Source organism: Salminus brasiliensis, chromosome 20 (assembly GCF_030463535.1).
Source record: "Salminus brasiliensis chromosome 20, fSalBra1.hap2, whole genome shotgun sequence".
Lineage (NCBI taxonomy): Eukaryota > Metazoa > Chordata > Actinopteri > Characiformes > Bryconidae > Salminus > Salminus brasiliensis.
In genome coordinates, this window is record NC_132897.1 from 8,016,107 (window position 1) to 8,028,860 (window position 12,754).

At 42.1% G+C, this 12,754-nt stretch overlaps 1 protein-coding gene across 6 annotated transcripts in view; it reads right to left on the minus strand.

The window, feature by feature from the left end:
* The window catches only part of cacna1ba (calcium channel, voltage-dependent, N type, alpha 1B subunit, a), a 158,870-nt gene that overhangs the window by 141,752 nt on the left and 4,364 nt on the right, over nt 1-12,754 (minus strand). For all 6 annotated transcript variants that reach the window (XM_072664581.1, XM_072664583.1, XM_072664580.1 and 3 more), the window contains exons 2-3: nt 11,490-11,595; nt 9,414-9,553 (exon numbers count right to left, since the gene is read on the minus strand). In XM_072664581.1, the coding sequence (XP_072520682.1) occupies nt 9,414-9,553; nt 11,490-11,595 (246 nt within the window). The remainder of the gene's footprint in view (nt 1-9,413; nt 9,554-11,489; nt 11,596-12,754) is intronic.

The following is a 12,754-nucleotide window of genomic DNA, read 5'->3' on the forward strand; positions in this document are numbered from 1 at the left end:
ATCTGAAGTGAAAGAAGCATGAGGACTGACGTGGTAAAGGAATATGCCTTGCATGCCGTTACGCAGTTTTCGCAAGCATTTTCCTACCTGCTTTGCCAGTTACACAGTGCAGTTTCAGGTGTGCTGAGCCCAGAGTAGCAACAGTAGCAGTGCTTTTCTCCTTAAAACAGGTCAGTGGAGCAGCAACATGGATATGGTAATAATAAGGTAAATAATAATAAGGTAAAAATGCTACATATTGCTGCTTTAATGACCCCATTATTTGGATTCACCAAAAATGTCTTACAAACCTGACATAACTGTTGTTTGGACAGGGTAAATGGCATACACTGATGCAAAATATTGTGTGGAGCGGCCAGCTCGCCCAGATATAGCATTAAGCCAGCGCGCTCTGTGTAAGTAACTGCCAATGGGAAGAGCTGGATTTGCATGCTGTGAATGAAGCATGCTGGGACTCTGTAGGTAGTTGTTAAATGAGTGCTGTTGGGGTTGGACTGTTACTATGTGTGCTATTTAAGTAAATATGGGTTTGGGGGAAGTCTAAGGAGGCGTGTCTGGCCACCATGGATCAGATCATGTGTATTACTGGTGGCCAGGCTGCGATTGTAGCGATTCTGATGACCCAAATTCGGGGCAGAACTGTTTGTCTTTTCAGTAAAGAGCTAAAATGTTTCCTTACGCCTCCACTGTGATTTTCTAGAAGCTAGAAATCAATATTGTTGTGTGACATCTGACAACTGAAAAGTCCATATGCTATCCATACCTCTCTAACAATGTAAACCTTTCAGAAGACCGATCAATAAAGAGCCACCATCATGGCTTCCTCTGTTCAGCAGATGCACAACACACCTCCTCTGGCTACTGCATCCTAAAACAACAAAACAGCGTTAGGACAGGCTGGTTTGCAGCTAAACCCCCCACCAGTCTCCCACAGATGGTGCATAAAGCTCTAGCCTGTTCCCTGAGGCAGCGAGAGCAGCAGCAGGAGACATTATGCCACCTGCAGTACCTCAGCCTTCATAAACACAGCTTGTTCTTTTCATAGAGTTTTTGCAGGAAAGACACATGAACTCAGAACTCCAACAGGCTTCGAATAAGATGCCTAAATATTACCGGCTGCTTTTATTCACTGGAGCAGGATTGCACAAGTGGAAAAACTTTGTAAGACAATCCAGTATCAAATAGAACTAAACTAAACTTCCAGATACAGGATATCTTTCTTCCTGCTCATACTGGGCACAGATTCATTTCACTCAGAATAACGGATATGGCAGGCAAATATAGCCTCGGTAGAGATGTCGGATGGTGAAATGGGAGACTACCTAAAGTCTTCCTAAAGTAAGAGCATCGTAAAGTTCAGTAAATGACAAAGGACCTGAAAAGGAGCCAGGAAACATGTTGTGATTGACCTAATCAGGATCTGCTCACAAACGCTTTCACAGCTTTTGTTGCTACTGTTAAGTGACTGGATGAGTTAAACAGAAAATTAAAAAAATCTAAAATTGCTATTCTCCTAACAGGTCAGTGGAGCAGCAACATGAACATGGTAATAATAAGGTAAATAATAATAAGGTAAAAATGCTACATGTTGCTGCTTTAATGACCCCATTATTTGGATTCACCAAAAAATATCTTACAAACCTTATGAAGTTTTAGTTCAGTGGAGAGTGGCGGGATTAACCAGATAATAATTATGATTTTAAAATTGTATTCTTTTTATATTTAATTCTATTTATTTATTTTATAAATGTTTTTTACGTCTTTATTTGTATATGTTTTTAAATATGTCTTTATATATGTGTTTATATATGTGTTTATTTTATTTTATTTATTTTATTGCTTTAATGACCCCATTATTTGGATTCACCAAAAAATATCTTACAAACCTTATGAAGTTTTAGTTCAGTGGAGAGTGGTGGGATTAACCAGAAAAAAAATATGATTTTAAATGTGTCATTTTTTATATTTATTTCTATTTATTTATTTTATGTTTTTTTACTTCTTTATGTGTTTATGTTTTTAAAAAAAATTATATATGTGTTTATTTTATTATATTTCTAGAGAAAGTACAGATTAGCTTGGTTAGCCTCAGTGTGCTAATCAGCTAGCCATGCAAACTTCGCAATGCTAACCAGCTTGCTATCTAGCTAGCAGTCTGTCTCAGTAGAGTAATGCAGTTGTATTACTGTCTCATTACAGACTTTTCGGCTTTGGGTAAAGCAGCCCAAGGTCTCATATAACTAACATCACTTTCACTAGCTAAAAAGGGAGACAAAAGGCAGCAAAGCACATTAACTATTATTTAATGGACCAACAAGAAAAATTTAGTCACTGACGATGTAAGTGACGATAGCAATGTAACAGCAGTCATTTAGCACTTAGGCCCTGAACAACGGCCGTCCCCAATATCGGCCATTTCCGCGTATTGCACATTTCCGCTCTCTCTCTCTTTGCCAATTGCTTGAATGAAATTCCAAAAATGTAATCTCCTGCTTTAGAGAGGCATTTACTTTACATATTAACTTTATTCTTGAAAAAAATCACACCTGAAAGCGGTATTTGAACATAGCTAACAACGCTGTATTCTTGGGCACCTAGAGCGTAATCTAGAGTAATGCAGCTGCATCAGCAGTCTCAATACAGATGTTTTGGCTTTGTTCTGCTGCCGAAGTCAACTCTTATGCTTGCTCGATTTCTCATCCCTCCGAGGGCTCATTTAACCAACTTCACTTCACCTAATAAAGTAACAGAATGGCCCTGAAGATGGTGTCCCCTAAGGGCAAATGAAGCAGTAGTATCCAACTGCAGACACGCAGTACTGCACTTGCCGACCCTCACTGTCGACTCCCTACAAGTACGCCTCTAATGGTTCACTTCAGAATTGCAGCCCCACTTTCCTGTCCTTTCTAGAGGATTTTTAAGTGACGTGACAAAGTGTAGGCATAGTGTAGTACTGCTGCTGCTTTCTGAATATGATGGTCCATGGCTTCATTTCTTTTTCTTTCTAATTAATCTTGGACCAGAACATAGACACATCAGATAAAGAGTTCCAGACTAAAGGAGGCCCAAATTAATTTTCTACTTTGTAATTAGCTGGAAAAATAGCACACTGAGCCATTGCCTTACTTGACATTGTATCCAGAGCTGACAGTGCGGGAATGGGAGCGCGGTACTGGGCCTGTGCAGTTAGGCCCTCCTCAAACGGTGAGGCTCAGTGGATGAGGGCATGCTTTAAAACGCAAGAAGGAACTGTGAGACTTTCCGTCCCGTTGACTTGAAGGGGCATGCATTGTCAATCACTGCCGAAACCAAACTAGCAGTGGCATTCATGGGGCGTATGCTACTGGTTTATCCCAAAAAAGTGCCTATACACACTCTAGCGCAGATTTTTATTATTCCACCACCGCAGTCAACGGCCTCTATTACACAACATACAGATTGCTGTCAATACACCCTGCTTCTAGATCTCCTGCTCTGCAGGAGCAGAGAGTAACCAAAGACAGGGTGTGTAATCTTCCTCCAGAGAACAAAGGCAGCTCGTTAAGAGCGATCAATGGAGATGAGGACACCCATGGCCATTCTGCTCACCACAACATCAACAGCATGGAGCTTCATAATGTACCCCTCACCCACTACTACCGGGCCGAGTGAGAGAGAGAGAGAGAGACAGACAGACAGAAGGAGAGAGAGAGAGAGAGAGAGAGAGAGAGAGAGAGAGAGAGAGAATGTAATGCTTGAATGCACAGCCATAAAGAAAAGTGGTGTAGCAAATCCATTCTCTGTGTTTGGTTCAATAGGGTATTGATCAGGGTGTGGAGCTCAGGGAGACAGATATATTCTCTTATTAGCAAACCAAAACGTCTTATTGGAGGAGTGGAGCTGTGCAAATGGCTGGAGGAGGTACATATTATCTCATTATTTCACTGCAACAGAGAACATCTAATTAGTTAATTATACTGAAAATGAATCAGAGTGAAATAGCAACTCAGACACAGGCAAAAACATTTGTTAGCCTTATTGTACATTAATGTCTAATGAGGTTTTGGTATAACTGTAATACCAAAAACAAATTGAAATCTTTCAAGATACTACCGATCAAGGTTTCATTCCCCCCCCAATCCGATCAGAGTCTCTTAATGCTGACTGTCGACCAATACCGATCCAATCTGATCCCATTCAATCGTTGTGTTTTTTTTTAAATAATACAGCCCCGCAACTTATATAAGATGTACTAATACATAACATTAAACACCAGTAAAATCACACTTTGTATTCAAGTTTCTATAATCAGACATTAGAATCTGATTTACTACTAAACTGATAAACTGAGCAACTTTTTAAATGACTGTTTTAAACTCTGTAGTGTTTAATATCTTACAGTCCAGTCTGACTGACCCACCTGCCCATTTAGCTCCTTTACAGCTCCTTTACAACTCTGCAGTCTAATCACTTTGGAGAATGGTTCTCTTGCTGGTAGAACAGAGCATTTCCACCATAGTTTGGTTTCTAACCAGCTGTAGGTGAAGAGTAAAGATGGGATGAGAGGAATGTTAGATCTTCCCAAATGTACAACTACAATGAAACTGGGTTGATTTTGACAGTGATGAGTTTAACTCCTCTTTTTCTGACAGATTAACTAACTCACTCTTTACCTGCTGCTCTGGGAGCCGTAGGCTGTTGTTGCATCACGTGTACAGCGAGGCTCTAAGCTATCTCACTTTCTGTTCCACCTTAAATAATGCACCAGTTCCATTCTGCTGCTGAAGTGTACACAGTGTAACTGCAGCACAGTTTAAGGTGGAATTGAGAGTTAGCGTTAGAAGCTTAGGCTGTTTAGGCTGCTAACTGGTAACATCTCCGCACTCATCAGTTCAAATTAACTGTTTGTTTTTTTCTCACTGAAATAAGGTCACAAAAGAACTCTGGTAGGGTAGTTTTTAAAAAAATTAAAAGTTTGTCAGAAGCAGCTGAGAATCATGTCTGTTAATGGTGCCTAGAGACACTCTGCTACAGCAAACCTAAGGATTGTAAGGATCGATACCCAATTCATTAAAAATGCCTGGATTGGCCCCTAATCCTGAGTCCTCGGGGCATCCCTACAAGATACTGTACTGAGTTTGTAAATGCTCGGCACCCTAGTATACATCATTCACTCTTCAATCACCATCAAATAAAACCAGTCGTACTGTCCTGATCTGCTTCCTTTCGATCCTAGCCTTCAGGAGAACAACACTGCAGTATTCTCAGAGCTCCTATCGACAAGCAGTCAACAGCATGATTATCACAGCAACAGGGCCATCATCCATCCTGAAGGAAGTGGACAGAGAACAGGACAATGTTTTATGCCACTCACATCCCTCAGCCTCTCATTCAGCCATTCAGCCCACACTCATCAGGATGCTGCCAGCATGGCTAAATCACTGCCCGTACAGGTCACTGATAACAGGAGTGGACGGCTCCTGTAATGGACCTCCACTGTAGCCTCCACTGCAGTTATCACATCAGGCCACCTCGATTGAATGAAGCAGCCCAGCGCTCCCAACCAGCCAGCCCACACGCCACCCAGTATCAGGCAAGGCAGGCTGACAGCCTCCCGCAAAACGCCTGACAAGCTGTCAATAAGGTTGACCTCGCCCAAACAACAGGCCAAGATCAGCCAAGCGACAAAGTGTCAATGACTGTCAGGTCCTAGTTATTACTGCCTGTACTTAGCATTTACTCTATTTGTCCAAATGTTTGTGGACACCCCTTATAATGAATGCATTCATCTACTTAGTTCCACCTTTTACAGACACATACACATACACACACACACACAATACACACAGCTTGTCTAGTGCAGGGAGAGGAGTCTTGCCAATAGAATAGGACTCTCTGAAGCAGATAAACATGAACCCACTGGCACCATGCCTAATGCAATGCAATGACTAGTAGGGTATTAAGCTGTGCAGCAGTGTGAGCTGTGCAGCAGTGGAACTGTGTTCTCTGGAATGATGGTGGGGCTCCACTATTCCATTTACATTTACATTTACATTTATGGCATTTAGCTGACGCTCTTATCCAGAGCGACTTACAAGGTTACTGGTATTACAGAGGTGGGTCAGTGTAGTGTTAGGAGTCTTGCCCAAGGACTCTTATTGGTGTAGCACAGCATAGTCACCCAGACCAAGAATCGAACCCCAGTCTCCCACATGGTGTGGTAACTCACTGGCAGGTAGTGGTGTAATCTGTTGCGCCACACCAACCACATTCCATCATTCCTCACTAACACTCCTGTTGCTAATTGCAATCAAATCCTCACAGCAATGCTCCAAAACCTAGTAGAAAGCCTTATCTGGACAGGAGAGACAGTCATTCCAATAAAAGCAGGATGAACTCTTTTTAATACCCTTGATTTTGGAAGAAAGTATGAATGACCAGGTGTCCCAATACTTTTGCCTATATAGTGTAAGTAAAAAATGATTTAAAGGGCCCATATCTTACTTTTTTGTATTTTCTATTTTCAAATTACGTAAAAAGTACACTGTGTGTGTCATTATCTCCCAGACATCTCTTTATCTCCCAGAATTAAGTAGGCCGTTTCTGCTACTCAACACTATGTAGCAATTTTACCTTAAAATAGCAGCTGCTAGATCATGTTGATGCCCCACTGACTGTAATATTACACTCCTCACCAGTAGGAGGAGCCCAGGAGTAATAAAATACCTTGTGGGACTCAAAGTAGTCCAGTGGATTAGGGCGTTGCTACTGTGCTTTGTGGATTGTTAGAATTGTCGAATCCTGGGACATGCTGCTTGCCATCAGGAGCCAGAGTCAGGGACAGTACAATTGGCCTTGCTCTATCACGGGTGGGTTGATGGCACTTCCGCCCAACATCACTGTCATGTTGGTCAGCATAGCCGTCTGTTAGCTATTGTATTGAAGCTGGGGAGTCATTTTTTACTCATCAGCAGTTCGGAAAGAGGCGGTGGCTGACTTCACATGTGCCGGAATAGACATGCGCTAGTCTTCACTCTCCTAGTGTTAGGGGCATTGCTAGTGATAGGGTGAGTTCACATGAAAGGGGATTGGGGATTGACCGTTCAAATTGGGTGGAAAATGGAATAAAATTAGAAAACAACATTATATATATATATATAACATAACATGCTAAATTAAAGCACATTTTTAAGCATCATCACCAATAACCCCTCTCATCCCACCATACATCTTTGACTCATTCCATCTTGAGTAACAACTGCTGCTACATAATACATTACGCTAGCTTCTCAGTACTGGCAGAAGCTACAGAGGGAGAACAGGCTCTGTCTCCTGCAGGCCTCTTTGCACAGGCCTTTTCCACTGCAGGAAGAGAACCGCTTGCACTAAATCTGTTTATTGCAATGAGGTGGCGGGCTGACGTAAGCCCCCGGTGGATGGGTAAAGTAAATCTCCCAGCCATTAGTGAAAGTGAGCCAGGACCCTCCCCAGTGGAGGCAGTAACCATACAGTGAGCTGCTCCGACGCAACAGCAACCCCCGTCACAGCTCCGTCCCCCAGGACACCCCCACGTCCCCGGGCTGTGTCAGCCGGCAGAACAGCTCACACAACCACCAGCATGGCCCTCTGTGTACAAATACAACCGCTCCCATTACTCCCATTCCTCCTCCTCTATGCACATCCTGCCACTGTCTGACGAAAACCCGGCCTCTCTGAAATCAGCAAGAAATATTCTTAAGCATATCTTAATGAAGAAAAGAAGCCGATGTCTCTCTATTTCTGTTCTATGTATCTCATCATTCTGTGTTTTCAATTCATCCTTTTCTTCTTATTCCTCTCATTTGGTCTCCCACTTCCTCCCTTACTTTCAATTTAGTTCCTCATTCTCTCTCCTCCCTTTATTTCTATCTCTCCATTACTCTCTATCGCTCCTCTCTCTCTTCTTCCCATTCTATCTTCTGTTCTCTGCCTCTCTCCCCTCTCTATCGTTCCCCCATTCCTTCTTCATATTGTCTTCTCTCATTCATCTCTCTCACTCTCTATTCTCTCTTCCTCTCTCTATCTTATCCCAATTGGTAACTAAGGTGTTGATAAGTGGTTGCTAGACAGCTGCTATGGTTTTCCAGGTGGTTTCAATGGTGTCCTCCCAATTCAATTCAAGTTGGCTTTATTGGCATGACTGTATCAACATTAATGCTGCCAAAGCACACAACATTACATCTGAACAATATATCACGATCATCATAATCATCAGCTAAAAATAAACAACTTTATATGTAAATAACTAAAATTAACTTTCATTTTTCATTAAAACTGTAAAATAATAGTAACTAACAATATTTATTAACATTCTTATTTATAGTAGTTTTATTAGGGTCCTCTCGCTCTCTCTCTCTCTCTCTTTCTGTCTCTCTGTCGTATCCCAAGTAAGAGATAAGATGTAGCTAAGTTGTTGCTAAATGGTTGCTATGGTATCCCAGGTGGTTGCAACAGCATTGCCAAGTGGTTGTTAGATGGGTGCTACAGATGTGCTAGGTGGTTGCTATGGCGTCATCAAGTGGTTGTTAGATGGTTGCTATAGTTGTGCTAAGTGGGTGCATGGTTGCAATGAAATCGCTTAGGGTCTTGCTAGGTGGTCCTCTTTCTCCCTCTCTCGCTCTCTCTCTCTCATTCTGTCTTCTGTCCATCTCTCACATCTCTCTCAACTCTGTCTTTGTCCTCTCTCGCCCTCTCTTTTACTTCTTCCTCTCTCCTTGCTCTATTCCTCTTCTCTCGCCTCCCACACTGTCTCCTTTTCTCTTTCCATCTCTCCGCCTCTCTCTTTGCTTTATCTTCTCTCTCTCTCTTGCTTTCAGTGATCTACTGGTCTTACTGGTCCATTTGTCATGAAATCTGCACACAAAGCGAAAGGGTCAGCTGACATTTTAAAAGGATGTAACACAAAATAAATCATTGCATTAAAAAAAAAACTTAATCAGAAGCAACATGCAGCCTCACCAACAGGGATGTGGTGATGAAAAAATGTGACCATGTGCATCATGGAGCACAAATTACCACCACCCTACAGCACGGGCAAGTCCTCCAGTCTCTCAGCACTAGTCCCGTTTGTAGACCATTTAGTAGCAACATGGACACAGCCATTATCAAACTCTCTACTGATGCCAAATAATGCATGTGCTGCGTTAAAGGCTGTAATGAGTCGTGAGGATAGGGACTCGGTTTGCACATAGTGTGAAGTACTGTGAATTTACATTTGATATTAGGTCCTAATGAAGTGCAGGAGTGCACTGCTGCAGTAACTGCTGCTGTAACCTCGTTTCACCATCTCCAAGATTGTCATCCATCATCCATTCATCCACAGTGCTAACTGATCCACACCCGAAAAATGAGCACAGCGCAGTGCGGAAAGCGTTAGATGTAATCTGTAGACTCACCCAGTCAACACGACCACGAAATCCATTACATTCCACCCATTCCGGAGGTAGGAGCCTTTATGAAAAGCAAAGCCAAGAGCGATGATCTTAATTCCAGCCTCGAAGCAGAAGATGCCAATGAAGTAGGGCTCTGTGTCGTCCTGTGAGGAGACAAGAACAGCACACTAATGTGTACAATCTGTGTACCATATTAGTTTGGATAAATACTAACACTTTTAGAACATTAAAGAATGTTATGGGAAGTAATCACTTATCAACAAGCTTATTATAAGGTGCCACATTAGAGCAATGTTATAAAAGCATCAGGTTTGGTTCCAGAAAGACCCTTTATAAAGAACCACGGTTAAAAACTAGAAAAGTGAATTTCTGCTAGGCTGTTGCTATGTAGTGACTAGCGTGGATCTGTTTTTGCAGGGTGGTTGCTATGATATACCAAGGTGTTGCTATGGGATTGCTAAGTGGTGCCTAGACAGTTGCTATGGTATCCCAGGTGGTTGATATAGTGATGCATAGTAGATGCTAGATGGGTGCTACAATGTTGATAGATGGTTGCAATGGAATTGCTTAGTGGTTGCCAAGGTTTGGCTATGTGCTTGCTATGGTGTTGCTGTGTGCGCATTTCTATGGGGTTGCTAGGTAGTTGCTAGGTGTTTGCTATGGTAGTGCTAGGTACTTGCTATGTCCAAGCCAAGAGCCATTTAAAAAATGTAACTAAAAATCCTAGCAGTCAGAACCTGTATCCCAAACAGTTGGCTATATCCCAGGCAATTGCATTGGTACACAGGTTGCTTTGGTACCCAGGTGGTTGCTATGGGGTTGCTAGGTAGTTGCTAGGTGCTTGCTATGTCCAAGCAAAGAGCCATTTAGAAACTAAAAATCTAATGAGTTAGAAACTGTACTTGTATATGGAAATCTCTCTTCTGATTGGCTGTCCTGACATTTTTGGCATTGAAAATCATCAAACTCTTACTTTAACATAGCGAGGAAAGCGCTGTTTACCATGATCTAGTCTCTCCACATTAGTTTTTGATCTGAAAGGACATCATCTCGAGAGGTTCACATCCAAACAGACCTAGCTAAACTCAATATCCTCCCTCATATTTGAAGTCGGTGCGTCAGGCACGGCACGCGGCTAGCTGAGTGAGGGGATCAATTTAAGAAGGCTGCTGGGAGGCCCATGGGCTGAATGAGTGACGTGTCACTGGAAAAGGCTCTTGTCTTTGGCGCCTCAGGCCCCCTGCACGAGAGAACATGGCCCTGAGTGTATATCCTTTTTAATGATGTGATGTAATGGCAGAGTTCAAAAGGCAAATGTGAAGTTATGGGTTTGAATGACGGGATGGACTGGTGAGTGGATCAAAGAGAGACACAGTTTGATGCTGGTTAGTTTACAAAGCATCAGTGAGGAAATCCCTGCTCCCAGCGGCCTGCCACTCACTGTCTCTCCACCCCTGCTGGGCAGCTTTTCTCATTTCTGCCATTCAGCCTGGGAACTCTATTGTGCTGTATTGTCCTTTTATATCAACTGACCTGACCTCTCTGTACCTACAAATGTGTTCTGTACCAATTAAACTGATTTCAATGTAAAAATTTTATGAATATGTTTAGCGTGATGGGTGTCATCATTTTAGCTGCCTTATATTACCCAATGTTATACTACTGATAGTACCCAACAGCAGCACAACCTGTGCTCATTTAAGAATACACACCGATCATCCATAACATCAGCACCATCTGCCTATTCCTGAGTAGGTCCCTCTTGTGCTACCACAACAGATCTGAACATTTAAGGCATTGACACCATCACAAGACCTCTGAAAGTGTTGCAGATCCTGTAAGTGCTGTTAGTTGTGAGGTGGGGCATCCACTGATTCCATCAAGCCAAGAAATATTTTGATTATGTATTCATTGGCCTATTTATGCAAATATTATTATAGCATTTAGATGTAAGAGCCTGTAGGCCACAGGTAAACACTGAGGGCTGTCAGTTAACCAAAGAACCACATTTACATATGAATGAGTGCATGACACTGCCTCTATGTCCAGGCACAGATTTCAGTGTTAGGGGGTACTTACCAGTCGCTGTGACAGTGGGGTCATGTCACCTGCAGGTAAATGCTGCTCCAAGGCCAGGACTATGCAGTTTGCTATGATGGTGGCGAGGATCATGTACTCAAATGGAGTGAGACAGTTAAGGAAGATCAGACATAGAACACAATCAAAACATATATAGATGCCAAAAGAGAGTTCTTTAGAGTGATACCAAAAAATAACTAATAGAAGAACCCAAAGAACTCAAATACCTCTTTATTGGATTGGTGTTTAAAGAAGGTTTCCCATAACAGTACCACACAGCTGATCTACTGGGCCATTCACCATGGGATATTTACACAATCAGAAGGGCAGCTGACATTTGCAAAGACTTCAGAAACTATGATTCAAACTGAAAAAAGGTTTTCATATGACAGCTATGGTCAAAAAAATGACCCAGCTCACCAGCCATGCCGTTTCATCCAGCAGTCCAGGGACACTAAGAGCATTATAATGAACATTACGGCGATTATAAATCACTGCTATGGTTATGATGAACCATGAGCTGTGAACACCTACTGCATTTCTAAAGATATGCTAGACCTGCTAGGTCTTCTAACATCACTCATGCCTTGTAGAATCACTGCCAGGATCACAAGAGACATTAGGAGCGTCAGATGCAGTAAACCTGGGACCTGGCTGCGTTTATGGTTGTAAAAGCTTGCCTTTGAAGAAAAGGCTTGCCATCATGTGGGCCAGATGAGCTACAAGTGGTGCCTAACCCACATCAGCACCTTCTGTATTTACAGTGGCACTGAGTCGGTCTTAAATAAGCCTATAAATACACTTTGCCCTGTTTGCAAGTGGCAAGAGGCAAATTAAAAAATACATAATCTCGCTATTTGTCCAAAAGTATTCAGACACTTCTAATTAGTCAGTTCGACTACTTTGCGAATGCACCCATCGCTGTGCGAGAGCTTCACTTTAAAAAAACAACAACAAAGGGTTCTTTGAGCAATGCCACAGATTTATAAAAAGTACTTGTTATTCTATAAAAAAAACACCAGTTATGTAAAAGAGATGAACTGTAGAAAAGGCCGTAATGAACCTTTATCTGATATAAAGGTTCTTCATCAATTTAAAGGTTCTTCCCACTCACTCACCATCTGTATTACAAAAAGAGTGTTGTATAATCTCCAAAGAAAGGCACTGCCAAATTAAATGAGATGTCCTGGAGAAGCTGCATCATGCTAAATATCAAACATACTAGACTAGAGAGATGTAAAGCCCTTGAGCACTGGACTCTGTAG